The sequence below is a fragment of the Calidris pugnax genome, unplaced genomic scaffold (assembly GCF_001431845.1).
Source record: "Calidris pugnax isolate Ruff unplaced genomic scaffold, ASM143184v1 scaffold9, whole genome shotgun sequence".
Taxonomy (NCBI): Eukaryota; Metazoa; Chordata; class Aves; order Charadriiformes; family Scolopacidae; genus Calidris; species Calidris pugnax.
In genome coordinates, this window is record NW_015090778.1 from 76,708 (window position 1) to 103,042 (window position 26,335).

The 26,335-nt window shown below is 51.9% G+C and overlaps 1 protein-coding gene across 1 annotated transcript in view; it reads left to right on the forward strand.

Annotated features, from left to right (window-relative positions):
- The first annotated feature begins 365 nt into the window (after nucleotides 1–365).
- SLC38A10 (solute carrier family 38, member 10) overlaps nucleotides 366–26,335 on the forward strand; it is a 36,711-nt gene continuing 10,741 nt past the window's right edge. The window contains exons 1-11 of the mRNA XM_014953127.1: nucleotides 366–606; nucleotides 1,539–1,656; nucleotides 5,070–5,115; nucleotides 6,994–7,087; nucleotides 8,421–8,564; nucleotides 10,300–10,424; nucleotides 13,842–13,944; nucleotides 14,707–14,889; nucleotides 16,781–16,892; nucleotides 17,084–17,190; nucleotides 22,932–23,085. Coding sequence (XP_014808613.1) covers nucleotides 499–606; nucleotides 1,539–1,656; nucleotides 5,070–5,115; nucleotides 6,994–7,087; nucleotides 8,421–8,564; nucleotides 10,300–10,424; nucleotides 13,842–13,944; nucleotides 14,707–14,889; nucleotides 16,781–16,892; nucleotides 17,084–17,190; nucleotides 22,932–23,085 — 1,294 coding nt within the window. The 5' untranslated portion in view covers nucleotides 366–498. The remainder of the gene's footprint in view (nucleotides 607–1,538; nucleotides 1,657–5,069; nucleotides 5,116–6,993; nucleotides 7,088–8,420; nucleotides 8,565–10,299; nucleotides 10,425–13,841; nucleotides 13,945–14,706; nucleotides 14,890–16,780; nucleotides 16,893–17,083; nucleotides 17,191–22,931; nucleotides 23,086–26,335) is intronic.

Sequence of the window (26,335 nt, forward strand, 5' to 3'; positions counted from 1 at the left end):
AGATATGTATATAGGCGTGTCTGCATGCATGTGCATGTATGTGCATGCATGTGCATGTCTTTACATGCATGCACATGCATGCCCCTGCATGTATGTGCACCTGTGCATGCCTGTGGGCATTTCTACACGCGTGTCCACGCCTACACGCCCCTGCGTGTCCCCATCTTTCGGGGATTGTCCCCAAACGGGGGGACACCCCTCTTTTCCCCCAGCCCCAGCCCTCCCAGGAGCAGCGAGCACCGGTCCTCCAAGCCGGCAAGAGCGGCCCCTCGCCGGGCGCCGCCGCTCTGCCCCTCTCCTCTCACTGCTCCTCTCCCCTACTTCCCGGAAGCGCCAGCGGAGCAGCGGAACCCGGAAGTGCCGCTGTGGCCGGTGCCGGCGGCGACTGGAGGCCGGGTCCCGCCATGGCGGCTACGGGCGGCTGAGGAATTTCACCGGGGGGAAGGAGGAAAAGAGGGGGAACGGGTGGTGGAGAGCGGGATAACCCCGCCGCGGGCCATGGCGGCGGCGGCGGCAGCGGCGGGCTCCAACTGGGGCCTGATCATGAACGTGGTGAACAGCATCGTGGGGGTGAGCGTCCTCACCGTCCCCTTCTGCTTCAGACAGGTGAGCGTTTCTCCGCCGTCCCGGGACCCCCTGCCGCCGCCGGATCCCCAATCGGCACCGGTTGGGGATCCGGCGGCGGCAGGGGGTCCCGGGAGGGAGGGACTCTGGATCAGGGAGGGGAGCCCTAGGATGGTTTTAAACTGAAAGAGGGAAGATGGAGCTGAGATGTGGGGAAGGAATTCTTTGCTGGGAGGGTGGGGAGAGCCTGGAACAGGTTGCCCAGAGAAGCTGTGGCTGCTCCATCCCTGGAGGGGTTCAAGGGCAGGTTGGAGGGGGCTTGGAGCAACCTGGGCTGGTGGGAGGTGTTCCACCAGGTTTGGACTAGATGATCTTTAAAGTCCCTTCCAACCCAAACCATTCTATGTTTCTCTCACTTGTGCCTATTTAAAGTCACCTGCTTAAAAAGTGTCGTGTTTAAAGGCTGCCAACACATTGCCAGCGAGTCAGGACAGGGCCGGTAGCGAGTTTGGTAATTAGTTTACACCGTCAGGTAGTTCTCATTAAATAAGTTGACAGCAGAGTTTGCACCTTGGGGTTAGAAGCAGCCTCTCTTTGCTCGCTGTGAACCCCCTGAGAGCTGTGGAGAGTGCTGGGGGGGGGGTGAGTGAAGGGGAACCGTGGAAGTTCTGCTCCACAAACAGCTCCCCAGTTCATTCTTTAATGATTAAACTGGTGCAGCTGGAAGCTGTGGGAAACAGGTGGCTGCTCCACGATGTCCTTGGGCTGCGGAGGAGTAAAACAGAGCTCGTACGTCAGGTTTCTCCCGGCTGCCCTGAAGTCAAGGGAACTCCCTTAACAGGCTAAAGCGGGGCTGGGAATGTGCGAGGGAGCTGGAGGGTGATAAGGGTGGGAGGAAGGCTCTGCAGAACGACTGACTCTCTATCTCTGGATTGCTTCTTCCCCCCCCCCTCCCCCCTTTTCTCCCCTTGCAGTGCGGCATTGTCCTGGGAGCTCTGCTGCTCATTTTCTGTTCTTGGATGACTCATCAATCCTGCATGTTCCTGGTGAAATCGGCCAATCTCAGCAAGCGCAGGACCTACCCTGGCCTCGGTGAGAATTCTCAGCTCAAGGGCTTGGTTGTGGGTTTGGTTTTTTTTAATTTTTTTTTTTTAACTGCGGTTTTACTTTGACTTCTTAATTTACAACCTTCATACTGATATTGTTGGAATAGCGAACGGCTTTCTCCGTGTAGTTTTCAACTGGCGTTGTTTTCCTCTGTCAGCCTCTTCCCCCCCTCCCCACGTCCCCAGGGGAACGTGAGGGTTTAATTCTGCTCTTGACAGTGAAGTTAATAGGCGCAGAATTGTTTTGACTCTGCGGGGCAGGGGAGGAGACGCAGCGCTGACTGATCCAAACCCAAGTTTTCGGGAGCTGGCGTAGCGGCGGGTGTCTGGTGTAAATTATTGGTCTCGGCATGAAAAGCCACGAGCTTCCCCACCCAGTGTGCTGCTGGGGACATCGGGTTCTGCCAGCGGAGAGCCTGGCATGGAGCTGGGGCTGCCGGGATCCGAGCTGCCTGTGCCCTTTATGGCAGAGCAGAGAGGAAACAGCCCGCGTAGGTTCCAAGCGGCCAAGAAAATAAAAACATCTGCAAGATTCATGTGTGGGGTTTTTTTGGCTAGAGCCTGCCAGCCCTCTTCCTCAGAGCTCGCTGCCTCTGCGCTGGCGCCAGGCTTGGCCTCTGCTTGTGACCTCTCTGCCCGTTCTGACTGACTTTGGGGGGGGGGGGGGGGGGGGGGCATGACAGGAAGTCTTCTTTTACTCCGTTTCCCTTATTTCTCTGGGGGAGGAGAGAGTTGGCTGGCACTGCCCTTGGTAAAAGAGCTAAAGAAACGTGTTGTTGACAGATGGGTTTCCTCCATCCTCAGAGTGCCCGAGGTGCTGCCACCGGCCTGCGAGCCTTGGCTTTTGCTGAGTTATATCTCCTAGAAATGGAAAAGATCAAGAAGTTCTGTGGTCTTGAGGGTTGTGCCTATGATGCCAGAGGGAGGGGGGAGCCCCCAGGTAGTGTCTGACTTGTCCCCGGGGCTTCCAGCCCAGCTGCCTGGGCTGCCTCTCCCCATCCCCTCACAACACCTCTTTGTGTCCCTCTTCCCCGAGGAACAGAGAGTCCCCTCCACCTTGGAGCGTCTCCCGGGAAGAAGGGATCCTCCGCGCTCTCCCAAGCCAAGGGGGCTCGAATACACAGAGGGCCAGTAATGCCTCTAAACTTCCTGGCACGCAAAGGCTGGCGCTGAAAGAAATGCCTCTGCCCCTGGGAGAGGTGCCACCGGGAGGGACAGCCCCCAGAGGAAAGGCAGCCCTCCTATAATGCATCCTAATGCATCAAGGTTGAGCAGCTCCACACAGACAGCCTTTTGTCACCGTGGGCTTGTGCCCCGCTACATCTGCGAGAGAGAGCTCCTGGCAGCCCCTGCAGCTGATTCTGTGGGAGGCTTTGGCAGGGCTGAAAGGTGGAAGAAAGTTGGTTTTTTTTTTTTTTTTTTTTTGCAAATTAACTTCAGTCAGCCAGTCCCTTCCGGAGGAACGCTCGTCACAGCTACAAAAGAGCCAGGGTCCTCAGGGGCTGATATCTCGCCCAGACGGCTTTGCTTGGCAGCGCTCTGCGCCTGACGGGCTTGGGGATTAAACCTATTTTGCTCTTCACCGCGTGGAAGGGAAGGGCTTTAGGGAGACGTGGGGACAAGGAGGGAAGCAGGATGTGGTCCCCAGATAAGATTTAACCAGGAGATGAGTTAACACCTCTCCTTAGAGCTGCCTGGGTCTTTGCAGACCCGCTACCTGTGCTGGGCACCCATCCCCTCAGCAGCATTCTGCACCCCCGGCAGAGAAAAGCATTGAAACACAGTTTGTCCCTTCTCGTGACCACACTGGGTTTAAAAGTGCTTCTCTAATTACTGGGCAGATCTAGCCCTGCCCAGCTTGTGAGGCATCCAGAGATCCCATCATTCCGAAGATGCTCGACTGTACAATTTATTTTACAGTCATCGTCTCCTTCCTCCTTGAGAAGATAAAGGATCCAATTTTCCCACTGTCCCCAGATGGGGACATCTGGCAGAACATTTGAAGGCTTGTTCTCATTAGACCATCCCTCCACGACAGCCCAGGAGACGGATCATTTCTCAGTGCCTCCAGCCCGGGCTCTGGCTGGAGCTGTTCCTGGGAGGCACCCACCTTTCTGCAGGATGCAAAAAAGGAGCTCCCAGGGGGAGGGTGGCAATTCCAGGAGGGATGTTCCCCTCTCACCGAACCCTCCCCCCAAAAGTGCTGTTGCCTTTCCCCGTTATTGTGGCAGCTCCCAAAGGAGCTGGAGGCCGAGGCGGAGCGGTGGCAGTTCTCTCCTGGGCATGGTGCCTGGTGGCTGCTGTCCCACCCCCCTGTCACCGAGCCATCGGCTATTTTCGGTGCGACCCCACAGAACAGCTCTGGTTTATTTTTCTGCTGTGGGTCTCCTGCCATGCCTTTTTTTTTTTTTTTTTTTTCTTCTTCTCATTCTGCGGGAGAACATCTTGTTTCCTTAATTTTAAGCTTAAGCGGAGTCCAAAGAAATCAGAGTTTGTAAGTTAATATTTAAAATAGCAGAAGATGCTTCCAGAAGCGAATGAAGTTTGTTTTCTGGCGGTCTCCAGGAATGTGTGCTGTACCTTGAGGAGAAGACAAAGGGGAGTCCAGGGTGGTGGTTTTCATGTCGGTCTGCCAGTTAAAGGCTGACAGATTTGGGCAATGTGGTCTGCGTTTGGAACTGGAGGTCTCAATTCCCATTCTACCCAGTAAGATCTAAAAATACAAGCGGAGTTTTCTTGGCATTTTCTTTTTAAGAAAACACACAATGATTTAAAGACTACTGATCATTTTCTGCTACAAGCTACAACCCAAGTATGGGAGGGGAAAAAAATAGAAAAAGGTCTTTTGGCAGCAGCCCTTTGGTGTGGGTTGTGAGTTCTGGGTATTCTGGGTCTGGGATTGAACGTTCTGGGCACCATCTCAGATCTCCCATCCAGCAACGTTCACTTATAGTGGGAAGATAAAAATAAAAATGAGAGTTTGACTGAAATTTTGCACTGCAGTAACTTTGCCACACAGCATCTTATACATGCATATTTTCTCTTCCGCGCTGACTTTCTTTTAATGGTTGCCATGTGTGACTGCTACTTCACACTACTCTTTTTTTTTTTTTTTTTTTCAAATAGGGGGGAAAAAAAAATAAGAAAAGAACCTGCTTTCTATCTTTCCCTCATCTTTGTTCCTGTCTTATGTGGTTTTCAGTTTGCAGAGGGCATGTCTGAAAGAGAAAGTGGGAGGGTGAGCAAGGGAAACAGCCCCAAAACGTGACACTGGTGGGTTCCTGCTGCACTGCCCTTTGTCACTCTAATTGTTTAATGTCAAACTGATGCGTGTGCCACGGTCTGGACCTTTCTTTGACTAACTCCAACTTTTTTTTTTATTTTTTTCTTTCACGCCAGCATTTCATGCCTATGGAAAAGCAGGAAAAATGTTGGTGGAAACAAGGTAATCTGCTACTTATTTAAATCTTGACACGTTTGGTTTTCTTTAACGAAAAATACTGCTCTGTAGCCTCTTATGGCCTTGCTGCGCTCTCCTTTCTTACCCTCCTGCCTTCTCTGGTCCCAGACTCTTCCTTGCCACCTAGAATTTGAACAGGAGCCTGGGTGAGATCCCCTACTCACGACTCACAGGTTTGGCAGGTCCCTCCCCTCCCTGAGCAGGGACGGGAGTGCTTTCCAGGCAGCGGGAGCGCAGGAGTCGGGGAGTGAACTCATCTCCCATGCTATGAAATCATGGGCATGTCGCTCGTGGCTGTTTTCCAGGGGTGAAATCCCTGCCAAGATTGCCCTGGGTTAGCGGGGAGGGAGAGCGTTCCCTACCTCGGATCCACCCTTTCGCTGCTCCGGTCCTGCCCCTTCCTCGCAGCGAGCGCCGCTTTCCTCTGCTGGATGTTAGGTGATGTCTCCATTCCAGGGACAGCCCCTCGTTCCCCAGATGACCCCCATGCAGGTAGAAGGTCCCCAGAAGGTCCCCACAGGTCCCGTTCAGCACTCGTGGTAACAGGGACATGGTTACCATGCGGCTTTTTCCAGCAGAGATTCCTTGGTGGAGGCGTCTTGAGCCCAGGCCAGTCAGTGGGACTGGCTCCTTCCCTCTTCCCAGCTGCAAACTGCTGCAGAACACTAAAAATACACAGAATATTTCTCAGATGTTACTTGTCCATGCAAGCAATTGCTGTAATTGCCACGGGGATGTTGGATAATTAGAACTGGGAGGGAAAGTGGTCCGTGCAATCATGAATGGGAGGAGAAGCAGTTCATAAGACAATCTTTTCATTAAAATGTGGTCCGTTTTTGTGGAAAGAAGTTTGAGAGGCGATTTGGTATCGAGACTTTTCATGGTAGGCCCCTGGTGTGGGGTGTGGGGCTGAGAGAACCTCTTGCTGATTCTTTTAAACATTTTCCCATGAAATAAAGGGAGTTTTTGCCATCTCCAAGGGCTGTTATTTCGGTGGTTCCAAACAGCAGTTAAAGCCATGCAGGGCTTGTTACCAGAACAGCCTCTCTAGCCAAGATGTCAGGTGTGGATACGAGCTGGATGGAGGTTCTCTGGGGTTTATTTTTCTGGGATTGAATGTGGAACTGGTGGCCTGCCCTTCACGAGCTTGAGGATGAAAGTGTGGTCCTTCCCTGTGGCACCGGTAGCGACGCTCAGCCTGTTCCTGCGGCAGCGAGAGCAGGCTCCTGGCTCACTGCATCCCTGTAGACACAAAACCTACTTTATTACTCGTTGCCAAAACGTGTTTTCCAGTGTGGGTTCTGCAAAATCTGGGTCTTGTCTCCACCATGAAAGGCCAGAAATTGGTGTGTGTGTGGGTGTGGGTGTATGTATGCTGAAGGGTGGCATGAGGGGCTGCTCCACTAGATTTTAAGTTGGTTTCAATGCAGCCTTTTAGCTCTTTAACTCTTCTGGATGTTTCTTGGCAAACAAGGGGAGCAGTAGGATCCTAAGCAACCTTCAGCTGGCGTGGTTGTGTCCAGGGTGTAGAGACCTTGTTGGTGCTCAGCCTTTGTCATAATCCTTCGCAGGGCTGCAGTGTGTGCAGGATGTCCCTTGCTCCCAGTGTATGAACTGTAGCCATGTTCTCACTGCCCTTCTGTCATCGCTGGGGGTCCTGGCAGTGTCTCTGGGTGTCCCCGAGGTAGCCTTAACATGAATAAAGCCTCCTCCCCTCCCAAGGGCTTTGCAGAGCACAAATCTGCTGGGAATGCAGCTGCTGACACACACTTGCCCTGGCGCAGGAGCTGTGTGCCCGGGGTTCCTGCTCCAGCCTCCCGACCTGTCTGCGTTTTGTTGTTTTATTTTTATTTTTTTTTGCAGCATGATTGGGCTGATGCTGGGAACTTGCATCGCTTTCTACGTCGTCATTGGTGATTTGGGGTCCAACTTCTTCGCCCGGCTGCTTGGGTTTCAGGTAAATAAATCCTCCCTGTGTCGCACCCGCATGATGCAGACGGTACTCCTGGTTCTTCTGGCATGGCATTCTGTGTGCCTCAGACACAGCAGTGGGCATCCTGCCCCCAAAGCATTGGAGGGGTCATCTCCTGGTGAGCTTTTCACATCCTGCCTTGCACACAGAGCCTTTAGCTCTGTGAAGTCCTGGAAGCCCAGACATATGGCGAACAATCAGATGTGTAAATCCCCCAATAAGGCACTTTCAGCAAAGGAATCCTTTTTAACTTGGCCTCTCTTAATTCTGGAGCAGATTCCTGGAGGAGATGATGCTTCCTGTCTTAATTCCTGCCCCTAACGAGTAGTGACAGACAGTTCCTCTGGCTGAGCTCTCACCCCTTTGCAGCCCTCTAGTTCAAGAGGGATTTTTTTTGTCCTGTCCTGCGGCCAAATTTTCTGTGCTCCTGCCTCGTCTTTAATCCAGAAGAAGCTGTGTGAGATGAGCCTGGGGGTGGTGGCCAGAGGTGCTCCTGGTGGGCTCCTGGAGGCTCTTGCTGCTCTTCCTGGAGAGCCGTGAGCTGGTGTGCAAGCAGCAGCACTTGGGGATGGCACGAGGACCGTGCAGGGAAGCAAAATAGACCCGTGGAAGGGTTTTTGGCGGGGCTGTTATCTGCTCTGCCTGATGCCACTAAGCTCTGATTAAGGGCCTGTGAAGTTAAAACGATGAGTTGTGGCTGCAGCCAAATTAGGTATTAAATATTTCCAAGCGTTTCCGAGTTGTTCTGCTATAATAAATACCAATGCGAGGTTTTTGATTAGTTTTCTGCATCAGAATTTTCAAGACTTCAATCTCTTCTTTCCCGAGTAAGTTTAGGTTTTATTTAATTGCGGGGAAAAATACTTAAATAACTTGTGCTGGAATAGCATTTAAACACCACCCCCCCCCCAAATTCTTCCACTTCGGGATGGACCTGTCACGCACTGTGTAGAGCAACAGTGGCACCCAGTGACTGTACGAGCTAATCACAGACCCAGCCGCAGAAATGGCAAGCTTTCAGCACCAAATCTTTAAATACCTCCAGGAGCACAACTTCACATTAGAAATCCATCTTGGCTTGGCATCGTTTCTTGCTCTGGGGGGAAAAAAATCATAGAATCATAGAATCATTCAGGTTGGAAGAGACCCTTGGGATCATCGAGTCCAACCATCTCCCCTACTCTACAAAGTCCTCCCCTACACCATGTCCCTCAGTACCGCATCTAAATGAACAGCATCAGGGAGTTACTTTGCCAATTTGTTGGGATGTTTTGAGTATCCTCCGTGCTCCAGTTCTTTATGCAGGTCTCTTCTCCAGGTGTCGGGCAGTTTCCGGATAGTCCTGCTCTTTGCTGTCTCCCTGTGCATCGTGCTTCCACTGAGCCTCCAGCGCAACATGATGGCCTCCATCCAGTCCTTCAGTGCCATGGCTCTCATCTTCTACACCGTCTTCATGTTCGTGGTGAGTACTGAGGCCAGGAACGTTCTTTTCCTATTGTTTTAATGCAGTTTTTCCTGCTGGGACAACCTGCAGGTGCAGGCCTCCAGTTTAAAATGTCCTTCCTGGTAATTAGCGCTGCCGATGCCGGGCATAATGAGCGATCCGGGTGCTTGAGCTGGCTGAGGTGGGGGAGGTACAGACTGTAGAAACTGGCCAGTGGGTCTGTAAGCAATTAAAAATGGTAGGGGCTGTGGTGGCACAAATAATAATAAACCACAAATGGAGTTGTGGTTTATTCTGCTTGGTGGTGCCTTATAATTTTGGGCTCTGAACTTGAAATCAAAGGATGGAAGATGTGGTGAAGAGCGCCTGGAAGCAGGAGGACTTTGATCGTGCCTTAGTGTTTTGCCTTGAAAACCTCAATGCTTCTAATCTGTAGGGTTCTGTTAAGAACTCAAGCATGTTCTTTGCATGTTTTTTTGCAGCTGATGGTTAATGTCTTTCAGGCTGCAACTATTTTTATTTGTTAGACACCAGCACTTCTATTTTTGAGCATCATAAAGTCTTCAGTCTGGTATGTGGCGTGTGCTTGTTCTTAGATATTTCTAGTAAAAGGGTTTTTTTACTGAGGTGAACAGATTCTTGACCATTAGATTAAGCTGAGAGTTACCTGAAGTTGTCCCAGTTTGCCTTGGCCAAGCCCCATCGTAGAGCACCATTTACTGGGAGGTGGAGGCTTTCGCTTGCTTTTGAACGACTTCAGGTTTCACCTCCCGGGTGCTTGTGTGGTTTGGTTGTGGAGCCCCAGCCCTGTCTCTCCCAAATCTCAGGGCTGGAAGAGCTGAAACAAGAAGAAGAAAAGGGAGGTGTGGAAATTCTTTCCACTTAACTTTTTTTTTTTTTTTTTAGTAGGTTGTGCTGGGTCACGCTTCTGAGTTTGCCTCTGTGAGGAGGCTGGAAACTGTAAATGAGTGTTTTATGAAACTGCCGTGTTGCAGGAGCTGTGCCTTTAAGAAAACCACAACATTTCATGAGAGTTGGCTGCACTAAAACGTAATCTCTGGGGATTAGAAAACCCCCATTCAGGCGATATTATAAACAGGCATTCAGACATATTTACCTTCTGTTTCCTGTGCAAACCAACGCCTGCCAGTTTCCCTGTCAATGGCAAAAGAGCTCCCCTGGCCGCGTCTGGGTGCCTCGCTCCCCCTCTTTTCCTGAAGTTTATCCTTGTCTTTGGTGAACTGGTGCTGTTAAATGGCTCTGGAGTAGTGGTGTGCAGGTGGGGGTCCTGCTTTAGGAGCCTTTGTCTCTCTCTCTGTTGAACAGGATTCTCCCAAGGCAAATGTCGCTTCCCGTTTGGATTTGAAAACGCGTTTAAAAGAGTGCAAAATAAATTGCTGGGAACAATAATTCTGGCAGTTAAATGTGTCAGTGGAAATTGTTCCACCCTGGTGCATGCTATGATGTCTGATGGCATCAAACAAGGAGGGGGGTGCCATAGATCTTTTAAAATATACCCCGGGATCCTTGGTGGCAAGGGGCCCTTGGAGGTTGCTGGGAGCTTTAATAAAGTGTGTGGGTGGGGTGGGGAGGTGGGGAATTTGTCTTACAGAGCCCGGGCTGTGGTAGGCAGTGTGAGCTGTTCCTCCCAGAGCTGCCACACGCTGCCTTTTATCCCAGCACCGGCGTTAACTGCCGCCGTGAAGTTGGTTTGGGTCGGATCTTAACCCCCTTTTCTTTCTCTTGGCTCCAGATCGTGCTGTCGTCCTTCAAGCACGGCCTCTTCAGCGGGCAGTGGCTGCAGCGAGTTAGTTACACTCGTTGGGAGGGCATTTTTCGCTGCATCCCCATCTTTGGCATGTCTTTTGCCTGTCAGTCGTAAGTACCTGCCATTCCCGCTTCTGGCAGTCGCGGTCCGCAATGAGTTTTTGCGAGGGCAGAGGGTCATGAGGATCTGCAAGGGATAGATACCATCTGGTTTCCTATTCTATTTTAATCAAAATATTTTACAGCCCACTGAAGTACAGCATCTCATTCAGTTGTGACCCTTTTGTTACCTAGATGGGGGGGGGAGGGAGTTATATTTCACTGGGGAGTTATTGTACTTGAGCAACACGAGATCGTTTGGGCCAAACAGATCCTTGGTGTAACGCATGTTGCTTCTGGTACAGCTGCAGAAGTGATGAATTTCCCCTCTTTCTTGAAGGGAATGATTTAGTACCAGGAAAGGCAGTGGGGGCCATCGCCTGATGGCCACAGGGCCACCCCGCAGGGTAGCGCACGCTCTCAGCTGCTCTCTCCTTCCCCGAATTTCTTTGAGAATACTCAGAAGATGGCACAGTCGTTGACTTTGGAGGGTTGTTTCCACTCACCTGCTTTTAATGAGGGTTTCCGTTGGCACGTGGACGGAGGTGATGGCAGAGCAGGGCTATTTTCATGTTTCTAGCAGCATTACCTTCTGCACCGAAATGACAAGTGAGCAATACGTGCCTGGCCAGAATAGAAACAGACTTTAAATAGAAGCGTAAATCCAAATGTGGACACGGAAAAGACCATCCTCATTTGGAAGGCTGGCAGAGTTGGGCTTTCCCCCCCCTGTAGCTCTAGCAAATGGGTAGCATGCCAACAGTAAATGAATGTGACAGATAAAATTTGTTCAGACTGCTGTGTTTACACCCACACGCAAGATCCAAATCATCATTTTCCACTTACTGGCTCTCTTGGCAGCTCGGTTCCTACCCGAACACGCTCCAGTCTTGCTGTTTAATGTCTCCATTACAACTGGCGAAGGGAATTGTATTCTTTTACGGCTTTACCTAGTTAACAATTTAGAGTTTTCTTAATTCCTTTATATTTTTTTTCTCCTGGTAGCCACACAGTACCCAGCACAATTTTGCTGGGAGCTGGAAAGGCAGGGCAATCGTTTGGTCTGGACCAGCGTGCACGTACCTAAATATAGGCTCCGTTACAGCACTTACGTGGCAAACTGAGCCTAAAGCTCTGTATTTTTTCCAAGCATCAGGGCAATACGCTGTCCCTAGCCCTGACAATCTTTATAAGCTTGTTATTCTCAGCTAGGTATGTTTAATTTTGCTAACCAATGAATCACCTTTTTGAAAAATAATTCTAGCATTGAGCGGAAATCCTTTTCCTTCAGCACGTAAGTGCAGCATCCAGTAAGGACAAATAAATGCAGTTTTATTCTAGCTTAAAGAACTTGACCCTGCTTTACTTGTGGGTTCAATCCCCTTCGCTCTTTAAAAGCTCTCCTGTTGTTGATGAGGTGGCCAAGTAGGTCACTCTCTACAGTAACGTAGCGTGGAAATACGCTGTGGAGCTGAGAGCCGGGAGCGTGAGGACTCCAGGGTCCACCTTGGTCAAGTCACTCAACCTTCTGATGAAAGGGGAGTGACTAGAGCTTTCCAGGAGAAAACTTCTCATTTCTGGGGGTGGCTCTTCTGGTGCAGATGGATGCTCAAATGCTGGAATGGCAGGGATAATCAAATCCAGGGGGGGTGTGCATTGCCTCTGTGAGCACTGGTTCCCAGCAGGCCCTCAGAGGGCCAAGGCAAGGTGGTCCCTCCAGCGATGGTGAGGAACAGGCACGCCGAGGTGGCCCTGGCCATCACTGAAGCAAGGCTTAGAGCTTGTGCTGACTTGCCCCTTCTCTGCTCAGAAGGAGCCATCTACTAGCTCCTTCTTTGAGCATAACAGATAATGTGGGGAAGGGTCCCTGATCCTTTGTTGGTCTTCAAGTGCTTTGCTTAAAAACACACACCCCCCCTGGTGTGTCAGGACGTGCTGCCTGTTGCTTCTTGTCCTCTCACTCTGTCTTGAGAGTTGGTGATGGGCACGAGGTGTGTCGTGGGGGCTCAAGGAACACTGTGCTGGTCCCCCAAACCCAAGTTGACCAAATGGGTGCCGTTAGGTGATGGCAGGAGGCCTGGGTGCAGCTGGACTTCTCATGGCACTTTTCTCCTTGTCACTGCTCCTGCGCTGACATGGACTGGCCTGGCTGTGCCATCCCTTGCACTGCGGAGCTTCTCTGCTTCCCTTCTTATTTCTCCTCCTCCTCCTCCTGAGAGGAGTGTGCTTTAATTATTTATAAGCATTGATAAGATCACCCCTCAGTCTTTTCTTCTCCAAACTAAAAAGACCCAAGTCCCTCAGTCTTTCCTCATCAGAGAGATGTTCTAGTCCCCCCATCATCTTTGTAGCCCTCTGCTGTACCCTCTCCAGCAGTTCCCTGTCCTTCTTGGACTGGGGAACTCCAGGTGCAGCCTCACCAGTGCAGAGCAGAGGGGGAGGATGACCTCCCTTGAGCTACTGGCCCTGCTTGGAGAGATTCCTGGGGACGCTGGGCTGGTAAATGTCCATCATGGTAGTGCCCTGGCAGACCCTGCGTGTGTCTGCTGGGTTCCTGAGAGCTGACGTGCTCGGCTTCCTCTGTGCAGAACTGTTTGACATTAAGGGATTAAGGGTTAAGGATTTTTCTGCTCGGCCTCAGCTTGACACACGTTCCCTTAATGGCTTTGTGCCCACCGGAGCCGGGGATACCCCCTTCCCATCTAACTGGATACTCCCCCCCCCGCCCCACCTTTCTCCTGAGAGTTCCTTTAGTAACACGAAGCCAGGATGTAGCCACTTGAATTAAAGTAACAAGAGGTTAATGAGTTGCTAAAATATGCACCTGATGTCAAAAAGTACATTCCACATGCTTTCCAAGTCTGTAAATACCCCAAATCCCGTGTAATTGGCGCTCCCAGCTTTCTATGAACCAAGCCGGAGCAGCAGCGCTGAAATATGACAGGGGCTGCCTTTGGTTTTGTTTGTTTAACTTTTCTTTTAGACAGTGCGATGCTCTAACCTTCTTCCTGCTTTTTTTTTACTCTGTAAACACTGCGTTGCTTTAATTATCAGCGCGGAGAGGTCCAAGAACAATAATCTGCAATGCGCTGCCTGGCCCCGTGCCACTGGTGTTTCACTGGAACAAACGGTCATTCATTTTGCAACACTTTTGAACCGAAAATGTTTACATCACACGTTTAGCTCCACGTGGTGGGGTGGGGAGAGCAGGAATATTTCTGCAACACTTAAAAGTTATGAGTGTTCTGAAATCTCTTGGCATTAGCAGTATAAATTGTGGAATAGCAGCGAGTGTTTATGCTCCATAGGGGGAAGGTGTCAGGGATTCTTCGCTGCTGGGCTGAGGCAGGGAACGTGCTGGAGTGGGGTTTTTCTCTCTCTCTCTCTGCAGAAGGTTTCCTTCCTTAAATAATTTACCCTTTTCTACAGTCAGGTCTTGCCTACCTATGATAGCTTGGATGAGCCGTCTGTTAAAATCATGAGCTCCATATTTGCTTCCTCCCTAAACGTGGTCACCACCTTTTACATCACGGTAAGAAACTTCCCCTTCTCTTTCCTTGCCAGAAGTCACGCTCTGGAGGGGCGACAGGGACGATGATTTATCTTCAGATGGGGCTGCTTTCTGCTGATCTGTATTTATTCTGAAAGATAAGTCGTTTCGCTGAGAGCAAAATTAGATGGGAGGTGATGAACCCAACAGTGCGGGAAGTGTTTGGAGAGTCCCAAATTTTCAGCCTGGTGTATTTCCTTGCGCAGAGGCAGAGTGGAGACCAAGCTCTTCCCTGCTTCCATCAGCCTGCTCCCTGCCTTCCAGAGCCCAGCCTGGAGCTGGAGGTGCTGCCCAGAGCTTCTTTCAGCCTGTTGCAATTGGAAAGATGTAAAGGAAGTTATGCCTCATAAAGCACCAGCTAATAAAACCCAGTTAATAATTCCTGAGGAGAGCCTGTTGAGCTGGGCTGCTGCAGGGGATCATCACAGCCCCCCTCCTTGGTTGGAGGGCACAGGGTGTCACTGCTCTTTGTCACTGGCAGTGTTCCCTCGCTGCAACGTCCTCCAAGAAACCCCCCTGTATTTGGGGAGAAACTTGCCTCTGCTTTTAGAAAGATCCCGCTGTTCTTTAACCATTTTGGGGTGCTGCTGGCAGGTTGCCCACGGAGGTGGCCCCAGGTTCCCTCCTTGGGCTTGGCCCTCCCTGAGGGGAGGTCACTGGCCTCCATCCTTGTGTAAAGAGCAGAAATGAATGTGCTTGGGGGGGTCACAACGTCATCCGCTCACCTCCCCTCCTGCCGGACAGGTGGGCTTCTTTGGCTACGTGAGTTACACTGAAGCCATTGCCGGCAACGTCCTCATGAACTTCCCTTCCAACCTTGTGACGGAGATGATCCGAGTGGGCTTCATGATGTCGGTAGCTGTGGGCTTTCCGATGATGATTCTGCCATGCAGACAGGCGCTCAACACCCTTCTCTTTGAGCAGCAGGTAAGATCCTCTTGCATGGCCAGAGGGCACCTTTTGAAACCTGCTTTTTGAAGAGCTAACCGTGCCTCTTTGGCTTCTGCTGCCGGCTGCCGACCTGGGCTACAAACACGCCTGGGTTGTGTGAGACGCCGTTGACAGCTGCCTGTTTCTGACTCGTGGTAGGTACTCCCTGTCCAGAGGGACAAACCCTCGACTCACGGCGAAACCCTAAGTGCCTGGTGTGTGGTGAGAGCGCGGCGGGAGGCCCGTGGCAGCCTGTAAATCCTGCTCGGCAGAATGGTTAATCTCTGGTACTTTGAGGTTCTTGTCCTCTCGGGCAGAGGAATTCCGTGGGCAGAAGAAGTGCTGGGGTTGGGAGCCTGGGGTTGTTGCTCTGCTGCTCCCCTGGGGCTTCCGGCTCTCGCAGAGAAGTGTGACACAGTTCAGAGCCACGGCGGTTCTCCCCCCCCACCCCCGCCTCAGAAAGAGGGAGAAATGTGCTTTTTGGAAACAGAGGAGCCTCCTTATTTCCTGCTGCTCCAGCTGGCATCCTTTTGCTGGCCAACTCGGATCTTGCTTTGCATTTAGCTCAAGCTTCTGTTCCTGGCCTCAGAGCCCAGCCCAGCCTCGTTTCTTCTTGCTTCTGTCTGTGCCTGCTCCTTTCTGCTCTTTTATTATTTTATTCTCATCCTCGCACCTCTGTCAGTAGCCCCCCTGAGCAGCCTTCTCCCCTCTGGGTTTGGATGTCCCCTTCCTCCAGTGCCTCCCTGGACTGGTGGTGCTGGTCTGGGGCAGGAGCACGGGGTGGAACAGAGCCCTCTCCTCTGCCACACGTTCACCTTTCCCAGGGTGAGATCTTCAGACGGCCTTTGTGACTGTAGTTGGTCTGTCTGATTGAGACTGTGAGTCCCTTGTGGCAGTAGCGTGTTCTCCTCTGTGTATTGTACGGCGCTAAGCATGGCCCTGGTATTCAGTAAATAACAGTAAGAGATTGTGGGAATGTTCTGAGGCCTTTGTGTATCTGCATAAATAGAAACCTCTTAGGGCAGGAAATAAAACTTGAGCAATTTATAGCTCGAAATCCTGCCACTTCTGCCTGTGAGAAGCCCCCGGCTCTTTTCTCACGTCGGGAGGGCCTGAGGATGGGGGAAGATGGTTGGTGAAAGGCAGTGGGTGCAGAGGAGTAAGCACTGGAAGTGCTTGGGAGGACTGTGGCTCCTGCTTGGGCTCTGCTCGTTGCTCTTTGGGCTTTGAACCTGTCACTTTGCTGTCCCCTCCCATTTGTGTGGCCGGGAGAGCGGGGACCCACTGGTTTTCCAAGGGCATGTGGGTTTGCTGGGTCCTCTGCTTTCTGCACCTCCTGCTCTGATTGTGGGGATGAGATGGGAAGAGGAAGGCAACTGGAAACCCTCCAGTATCAGCAGCTCCTCAGCAGCACAGGTCGTCCCCTCTGCTGTCCAGCCAGGGTGTCTTCTCTCAAGTCAGAAGAGCTGGAACACATAAATCTGCTCCTGGAGGTGCTAGGGGACACCTCGCTGTAGCAAATCCAGAGCTCTTCCCCCTGAGTCCCTTCTCCCTCCTGCCTTCTCCCTTCACCTCTTTCTCATGCCCTTGGCCTCGGGGCTGCTCGCAGGGGCGCTGGCACAGGGGCTGGGATACAGCTGTGCAGTTCACATCTGGGGCAGGATGGAAGCAGCAGCTCTGGCTCCGTGCCCTCTGTCACTCTTTGTTTTGAAGGTTCAAATGCAGTTGCGTGTTAAAACTGCTCTGCCACATCCAGCTGTCCCCCCCCATTCACCTCTGTGGAGACCATAGCATGGAGGTGACGAAGCTGCTGGGGTAATTGTTTAGGAACTGGGGTTCTGGTGCAGGAACTAAACTCATCCTCCCCCTCCCACCCTTTCTCTTCCAGCAAAAAGACGGCACCTTCGCTGCGGGGGGTTACATGCCCCCGCTTCGCTTCAAAGCCCTGACGCTGGCTGTTGTGTTTGGAACCATGGTAGGAGGCATCATGATCCCCAACGGTGAGCTGGGGGCGAGGGCTGGCTGCTTGGCTGTTTTCTCTCATCTCTTTTATTGGCTTTTCTGGGTGGGATGGCCAGACTCACTGGGCTCGTGCCCCAGCTTGCCCAGGGGCTCAGGTGGCTGCCTCGTGCTGCAGCTCTAGCCGTCCTGGAAGGGGTCTTTGCTGACTTCTTTTCTTCTTCTTTGCCAGTGGAAACAGTCCTGGGCCTGACAGGTGCTACGATGGGAAGCCTCATTTGTTTTATCTGCCCGGCTCTTATTTACAAGAAGATCCACAAGAATGCACTTTGTTCACAGGTCAGTGCTGATGCTGCTTGACATCCCCCTAAGCCCTCTGCAGAGCCTGGGAACGTAGTTAATTTGACTGCAGCAGAGAAAACTGCTCTGGAGGCATCTCCTCCAGCTTTCCCCTCCAGTCTGCCCAGTACAGGTGGGAGCTGTTCTGGTCTGCTGCCCTGAGCAGCATCACTTATGGGCACACAGGCAGCAGCGGAGGAGGCGCTGGCCCAGTGCACGGCCAGCCCTCTGCTGGAACACCAGCTCTTTTTGTCCCTCCAGCAGCAAGTGAAGCATTCATTTGGTGCATAAAACGCTGCTTCCAGTCTGCCTTCTGGTGGGCTTTGGGTTCTGTATCTGCAGAATGTGAAATCCAGGCAGCCTATAAAACCTTAACGGGGTCTTACATCCCAACCTGCCGGGGCTGGGTAAAATAAACACGGTTTCTCAGCGATGCGGTTCTTGCTGCTGACCCTCAGCTTTCTGGTTTCAACCAAAATAATAATAAAAAAGGAACACACACATAGAGGTGTTGCTTCAGGAATTGATTTTTTAAAAAATCAGGGTCGTTCAGAGGCTGTTAGAAGTTTAACTTTTCCTTTTGCTCCAGTTTGAATTGGCCTCCTCGGGGACTGAAACAAAGTGGCTCTTTGCTGGGCTCTGTCTCTCTCCTTCTGCAAATACTGGGCTTTTGTGGGGCTGAAATTAACGTGTTTTGTTTTTTCCTAACAATAACTTAATCCGCTGCCTTTTAGCAGGCCTCTGCCCCAGCCTTACCAGTCACAACAGTGCTGGGCTGGGAATAAGGTTTTCGGCAAACTGCGGAGTCAGCAGGGGGAGAGCACGACATTTTTGTGGGTCCTACAGAACTAATGTCTTTTTCTGTGTTTAATGACTTGTGGGTTTGCAAATGTACATGAAGTTTTTTAAGCAGGGTGTATTTTTTTTTTTCTTTTTCTTTCCCCGTGCTTTCTCTGACACAAGGAAATAGTCCAACTTTCCAGCTTTCACTCTGAATTCTGACACTTTGCTCCTAACGTCTTTGACTGAAACCCCAAGCAGGAGTCTGAATGCCAGCCTGGATTTTTTCAGGGAAACAAAGAGCACTTTCAAGAATTGCTTTCTATTCCGGCCGAGCCAGAACGTTTCTCTGCAGTGCCTTGAAACTGCACTTAGGATGGGCTTGAGCTCTTAAACTGCCTGCCCAGAGGCAACTGTCAGCTGCCCGGGGTTGAACACTGGGGCCCTCACAATCCTTGACCTCAAACGCTGGTCACGAGGCTGGTGAAGAACGTTTGTCCTGCAGAAATCCCCACGAAGGAATAAGGGCTTTATCTAAAGCATCAGCCCCCAGGTTACCCTGGCATTTCAAGGGGCTGGTAGCAAGCTGTCCAGCCTTCTCTTGAATGATCCATCGCCTGTCAAGTTTGCATAGTTTCTTTGAGCGATGCTCTGAAGTGCTGCAGCGAGGGCACACCTGCAGGAACGGGCTGCGGAGCCCCTCCCCGCCTCCGCTCCGGAGCACAATTCGGGGCCCACCTTCTCCTTTTTCCTCCAGGTCTTCTGCAAAGACTCATTTATTCTTTCCCTGAAGCTCTGTCTTTGGTCTCCTCCCTCATTCCTGTTTTTCTTTGATCAGACGCTCCACTCCATCAAAATACGCTCCTGTGAGAAGTGGCAGTCGAGGGGGAGAGGGAGCCAGCCCTGGGCATAGCTGTCCCCTCCCTGCTTTTCCCTCTCTACACAACGTGTGTCTTCTCCCTCCCTCCCTCCACCATCCTTAGCTTTCCTTTAAAGCAGCAGATCTTCTCAACGCCAGCTCTTCCGCTTGCCTGAATTATCCTGACTCTTGTGGTGCTGCTGCTGAGGACTGGCTGCTTTTGTTGGGCCAGCTCTGGCCCAAAGTCCTGTATGGAGCATCTTGTGGGGCTGGTGAGATAGGAAGTTCTGATTTACCCAGTTGGGAAGGTGGTGCATGCTGAGGCTACGAAACTGGGAGGAATTCGGGCTGTCCCAGATGTTTGCTGGCCAGCAAAAGGCATGGGTGGCTTCTGCCAGCCAGTTGCCCAGTTATCATGGCTGCTGGTCACTGGCTGGGGCTGGAGATGGCAGTTTGGGCTCAGGTCAGGGGTGGCTTGGTTGAAAGGTTCGTTGTGTTGGAAGGACAATCAGGAAATGGAGCAGTTAAAAAGCTTGAAACCAGGCTGTGAATGTGCTGGGGAGAGCGTTCCCTTTCTTGCGGTTCAGCCTCAAGCGTCTTCCTGTAAAGGTGCAGGTCCGCGTCCCACTGCCCTCCTGGAGCCTGGAGTGAGGGGATTGGAGAGAGGTTTGGCAAAGAGCTGCTGAAGGTCACGTTAAGGTCTGTAAACAGAGTGTTTTAACTTCTAACAGGAAGGTGTTGGCTTCCCTCTGTTGACACAAGCCTGTCCGAGAGGCCCCTCCTAGGGAGGCCGGAGTTGCTGGTGTCCCAGTTGGGGAAGAGAAGCTGCCGAGAGGCTGCTCCAGGTCAGGAAATGACCCCTCGGTCTCGCTCCTGTGCGGATGGAAAAGAGATTCCCCTCTGCCCTCCCCTGGTAGCAGCTCAGTGGCCAGCACACCTTCACCGCCGGCGCTCGAGGGTCGGTGCGGCCCTTCCAGCTCAGCGGAGGAACCCGGTGGTGACCGGGGCTCTGCATTCCTTAGCCATGACTCTGTCCCTCCAAACGCTCGGTGTCCAAAACAGCCCGGTTTGGAGGATGTCGTCACTCTGCACAAATGCAGTTGGGTTTTATGGTTTTTTTTTTTTTTTCTTTGGCTTCCCGCTGATGGCTGAGGCGTGGTTAGAGGAGATGGTCTGAGCTGATGACTCTTCTGTACAAAGTTCGAGTTATCTTCTGGGAGGAAGGACGGCCGAGGGAAAGCGACCGGCGGAGGAAACGGCCTCGTAAACTTCCTCTGCTGAATTCCCGTCCCTGCTCAGAGCTCTCCTCTCTGGAGACAGGCCCTTGCCTTCCTGACCTGCCTCTTGGAGGGCTTGCACGTCCTCTTGCCATGTCCACGTTGAGAAGTGCTTCTGGAGAAGGGTCCCTGCTCTCGGTGGGTTTGCTTTTAAGAGGTTGGGGGGTAGATCCTTCCTGTGGGACCAGACACAGGCTTGTATCAGTGTCGTCCCTCTTCTTGCTCTGGGTTCTCAGCTCTTCAGCTGGACACTTTGGGGGTATGTGGCTCCTGTGTTTGGTTCCTTGAACCACCAGGTCCTTGCACCCCATGTTCCTCCTTTGATTGCCAGAGTAGCCTTGGTGGTGCCTTGAGTCCAAACTGCCAGGTTTTCCATGTCATAAGTATCTCCATGGAATTAAGCCAAATTGTGGACCTCTTTATCCTGGTCTCCAGTTGGTGACGGGGTAGGTGAGGAGGAGACGTGCCAACGAGGGAGCTGGAGGTGAAGGACGGCTGCTGGTTCATGGACTGTTTGTGAGCACCACGTGTGCCCGTACCCGCTGCTCTGGGAAGCTCACAGATGAACTCTAAACATTAAACAATCAAAGGGGTTCAAATCCAAGGCACTTAAGCCCATGGTTCCCCCACTACGATAAGAAACAACAAGAAATCCTTTAAAAACATTTAATGTTTTCAGCCGTTTCCTACAGTTCCCGGCTCTCCCACGTTGCTGCTTGTTCCTGTGGCACCAGAATAGATCCTCTTTGTGGAAACGCTCTTCCTCTCGGCTGTTGTTTCTGGAAGATGCCAGAACAGCTTTCCAGTTGCAAAGTGCATTTCTATTTCTACCGGGGCTGTAGCTCCTACGAGGGGGAGGAAGCGTTGGAGCTGCGAGCCGAGGGCAGCCGTGGCAGGGACCTGCTGACTCCGCTTTTGACCCGGGCGGGATGGCAGGATATCTGCTCTTTGTGCACCCACACGGCGAGGCAGGGAGCAGATTTTGCTTCTGTTTCCTTTGCAGTGCCTCTAAGGCCTGGCTCCCTGGCCACGCTGCTCATCCCTTGTCCAGGGCAGCTTCACGTCCCGCCAGCCTTTTCCTTCTGAAGGCGTCTGTCTGTCTGCAGGGGGGTGCTGAGAATGGGGTCTCCTGGGCCCCCGGGGCTCTGACTGCCCTGGCTCCCATTTCTGGGTGAGCTTCCTCAGCTCGAGGAAATAAAATCAAGCATCAGCCTCCCCTCCCTCTCCTGGGGATGCCAATATTTTAACTTCTTTCAATATCACTTCTCCCCTTTATTTTCCGTTTTCTCCCTCCGGCATCCCCCCAGTTGTAGCAACCCCTGTAGCCATTCCTGGTTTTTCTCACACTGAGTAGCATCCTTTTGTTGTGCTTTTTGTTAATTGGGATGTAAATGCTGCAGGATAAGGGATCTGGGGGAAGAGATGAGTCCCGCAGGATGAGGTCCTCTCGGGAGCTGTGATCCTCTTGGATCCTCTCGTTTGCAGCATCGTCTCGGATCCTTTGCTGTGGTCTGCAGAACTGTAGAAATAAGCTAGATCTGTGGTGTTTCAGAGAGCAGAATGTACTTTAAAAAGGAAAAAAAAAAATAGGGAATTGCTGCATCATAAATACCAATTTGCTGCAAACTTCCAGCTTCCCAGCGTTGCAAAGGCGTTTTCTTTTTTGCATATGGTGGTTCCTGTTGCTTCCACGGTCTGTTGTGAGGATGAGTTTGTGGGGAGATGGTGTTTCTAGCCAAGGGTGATGCTTTTTTGCCTGCTTCCTCCAGCACAAACTCTTGCAGACGCTCTCCTACCAGTCACTCGGTGCCGTCGACGCAGTGACACACAAGCCAGGTTCTGCGAGAAGCCCTTGCAGTGACAATTGCAATGATTGACTGGGGAAAAATAATATGTTAGAGTTTAATTAAATCTCGGCGTTGTCGGCCGGCGCTCCGTCAGCTCGGCTCTCTGAAGTGGTCCCCCCTCAGCCCCTCTCGCTGCTGTGCATCATCTTGCTTGTCCTTCTCCACTTACCCTGTGAATCGCCAGCACTCCCAGAGAGATATTCTTTGTGCTGTGGAAGACAGAGTTTTTTATCCGTTCTTCCAGCTGATGTGGAATTAGATCCTTTTAGATGAATTTATCATTTGATACTAAACTGTAGAAAAGGTCTTTTTGGTGGTGGTCACTTTCTCCTTTTTGAGTTTAAAGAAGATCGTAGAACCCTTCCCTCTTTAGAGTCCAGATTCTCAATTTTTATTCTATTTGGTCCCAGGTTTCAGGAAATCAGTGAGGATTCTTCTCAGTTTCTTGAGCACTGCCCACCAGGACTTGTCTGTGAACATTTTACTCTTGGTCTCAATAATATGACTTTTTAAACAGCTCCCTAGAAAACTTTCTAGGCTGTAAACAGCTTGGGCACCTCTGTTCTCAGCCAGACCTGATTTCATGGTGTTCTGTAGCATGTAGCATTTCCAGCGTGTAGCTGCTGGAAAAACCAGGGAATGAGTCTTTGCAGCTGGACTCTTGTCTGCCACATGCATTTTTTTCTGTCCCTACGCCCTGTCCACTTGCTTTTGAGCCCTTCTGATACAGGAGTCGCCTTTTCAACAGCCTCCAGCCTCTGAAACTCTCCTTGCTACCTCTCTGTATCCAAATACACACTTCAGCCCCAAGCTACTGTTCTTTTCTTTTTCCCCTCTTAAATTTCTCTCCTCTTCTCTCTCTCTTATTGACACGTGTAATTGCGCTGAGCTTTGAATCGTTTGGAGACACTGTTTGCATGAAGAATGCTGCTCCTGTTTGTTTTGCTGTGCTAACTGAAGCTCTGGCACGTTGTGCAGATCATACTGTGGATTGGCCTGGGAATACTGGTTATTAGTACCTACACCACCCTGTCTGCAACGGAGGACGCCCCTGTGAAGACAGAAGTGGTGGGTTTGGAGCACCTGGACGGTGAGCAGGGCAGGATTGACCAGGATTCAGTCAAAATCCCAGGTATGTGTCTGTCTGAGTTGTGCTTCCCAGCCAAATTTTTTTTTTTTTTTTTTTTTAAAGTTGGTGGAAGCAGGGTGATTTCCAGGCTGCTCCGTGCGTCTCCACAGCATCCTGGAGACTTTTCCTGAGAAAGGCTGCAGTTTTGCCTTCTGGAAAAGCCTGGTGTGAGCTCCGGTGGTACCCTGTGGGAGATGTTCTTTTGGGAAGGGAAGGGAATGGAAAGGTAGGGTGCAGGGGCTGGGGTCCCCTGTAAGGACGGAGCACGGGGCTCCCGGTTTGGGGTAATAAATGCAGCTCTGTGAGCACAGCCCAGTGCTGGCTCCACGCTGGCCACCTGTACGAGGGGTGTGAGTGGCCAAACAGGGCTGCTTTCACCATTTCTGCCAGCGCATTGTCCGCCGTTCCAATAACAAGCCATTCATTGCACTCAAAGGTATGTAAATTTATGGGCACTGACTTTTTTTTTTTTTTTTTTTTTTTTTGGGTCGCGAGGATATAAATTTGGATTGGGTTTTAGCTCTGACAAAGCCTGTGATTATGCCTCAGCTTTGTTTACTGGTTCACATTATTTATTATTTGTTTACTGTGGCCGTTGATAGAATTACGGCCGATCCCTCCCTTCCCCAGCTGCAGACTTGCCTTGCAAGGCCATCGCTAGCAGGTGTCGCCTGACCCTGCGCTGCCCCTCGCCTCTGCCTGTGTCCTGTTTCTTTATTTTATTTTTCTTTGGTTCTGCTCCTGCTTTTTTTTTTTTTTCCCTCTTTTTTTCTTCTTTTTTTTTTTTTGTTCTTCGGGGGGCCTTGAAATAGCCTCGCAGAGATTGAGAACGGAAGCGAGCAAGGGCGGCGGGGAGGGGTGGGGGGGGGGCTGTCTCTTCTGGAGATTATCCTCTCTCCTGCTTCTTGGCTCTGTTCCTGCCGAGCAGCTTTGAGTGTCTCCGAGACACCGGTGCTGCCGCCGATAACATTCACTCCCGGGTTGCTCCGTCCCTGGCAGCGCTGGGGTTTTATGCCTTCGTGCTCGTGGTTCACCCGAAGCGTGTGTGTCTTCTCAGGCACCAGGAAACCCATGAACTCTCAGTGAAAAAAAAGAAAAAGATGCTCTCAATCCCTTAATCGAGCGCGCTCAGCAGGGCTGGGGAGGAGGGATGCGATTGAATTCTTCCGTCTTGGTTAATTTTGGAGCAGTAATGGTCAAAGAACAGCTGCTCGTTGCAGGAGGAGTCGCTAATGACACGTGTTCCTGGGACTGGGAAAATAAAAAAAAAAAAACAACCCAAAAAAAAGTCCCATAAAAAGCTGGTGTCCGCTGGAGTTTGCTAAATCTCTCCTCCCCTTGCTCTCTGCGTGAGCTGGGGGTGGCAGAGCAGGGCGCCTGCCTCTTAATTGTCGCCGAGCGCAGCGTCTCGGCGGCCGCCCCGCCGTACCCACCGCCTGTGCCCGCGGCTCCTCGGCGTTAGCCCTTATTGCCTGGGTACTTACTGCTGGATTAAAGAATCCTACCTGGCAGGAAGGCAGTTTTAGTGCTCTCGCTTCGTAAACTTCCCGGGGAGGAGCCGTGGTGCAGGCTCCGAACGTGCTGATGAGCATCTGCCCGGGGAAATCTCAGCCGCCCTCAGAGTCCTGCCTTTTGCCAGGGGGGGGGCTGCTGACTCTGCCCCGGGGAAGCAGTGTGTGCCCTGGGCAGGGATGGAAACAGGATGAAGGGGGACAAGGACCTCGCAAGGGGGGGGACGGACGTGGGGCTGCCCCGGGAGAGCCGCTGCTGCCAACTGCCCCGTGCCTTGGATCCGTGCCCTCCCTGTGCCTCAGCAGAATGTTGGCTTGACTAGCAATGAGAGGCGTTAAATGGTGCCCTTCTTCCCCCCCCTATCCTTCTGCTCTCCCCCCTCCTCATCCTCGTTTTGCAGAGGCAGGAGCCCCGCAGCCTGGAAAACACCGCACCAGCTGCATCCTGCCATTCACGGGGCGCGCAGGATGCCCCGCATCCCTCCTGGGGCACACATCTGGGACGTGTTCCTCGCTGGGAGCTTTAGCCAGGAGCACACACACCTTCTCCCCAGGCACCACCGGGAACGCTCAGCTCCTGCCCCACATTGGGGGACCCCCCGAGCCCCTTCCCTGCGCCGGGAGCTGCCCCACCGAGGCAAACCAGGGGGGCTGCACCGGGGTCTTTTCCCAGCCCTGCCTTCCCCGGCTGACTTTGGCCTGTCAGCATGTGAGAGGAGTTTTATTGGCCTCTTTGATGTTGCGGAGCCCAGAACTGTACCGACTTTCATTAAAACCCTGCCCTGTGGGCCCTGGGATTATGAATATTAGAACATTGCCCTTTTATGTGAACACGTATTGACCAGCGAACTCTGAATAGTGTTTTTACTAACGACACCCAAGTGCCCATTACAGCCCCTGCCTGTATTGCTTGAGGTTTACTGTCAGCAGCTCTTCGGGAAAGGTATAAAACCCCTTTCAGAACCGTTCTGCCGCTCCACGCGGCGTGTGCGCCGATGTTAAAAGGTTGCTAAGCTGCCTGTGAAAGCTCATGAAGGCAATTATCCTTTTTTTTTTTTTTTTAAAAAAAAAAAAGCTAATTAGGCAATTTCTCTCTGTATTTGAAAGCACCCTAGAGGGTCTCATGGGGCGGATTAAGATTTTGTAATATTTTTCAGCTCCTTACTTGATCATCACTGCTTCGTTTTCTTTCCCTGGCGTTGTGCAATCCCGGGTAACAAAGACCTGATTCACACTCCTTGTGCAAGAGTTGCCCTTTCCCCGGTGCTCTGAGGAGCCCGTGCGCTGGGGACCCTTCCCCGTCCCCCCCAACGTGCCCCCCGGGATGTGCTGGGCTCTGTTATAGGGTGAAACCTGGCTTGGGATTTGGCTTCCCCGCAGGCTGCGGGTGCACAGCAGGGTGCGATGCTCAGGGTTTCTCCGTATCTGTGTGTTTGCCCCCAAAAAAGAGCCCTGCCTGGCTGCAGGCTGTGTCCCCGCCGGCGTTATTAGCCCGAGCAGCCCCGAAAATGCCCGAGCTGTGGATTCTTCGTGGCTCCCGGCGTCGGCAGGAACAGCTTGATGCTGCTGCAGCTCTCCCGGGTGCTTTGTGCGAGAGCGAGCTTTTAATAGCGCCTGTGACACAGAAAAAGGAACTATCAGCCCCTTGTAATTTGGGTTCGTTTTTACTGCTGGTGCGTCAGGAGACAACTGTGAACTAATTTCAGTGATGCCATTCGATAACCTTGTGAAATCTGTCACCG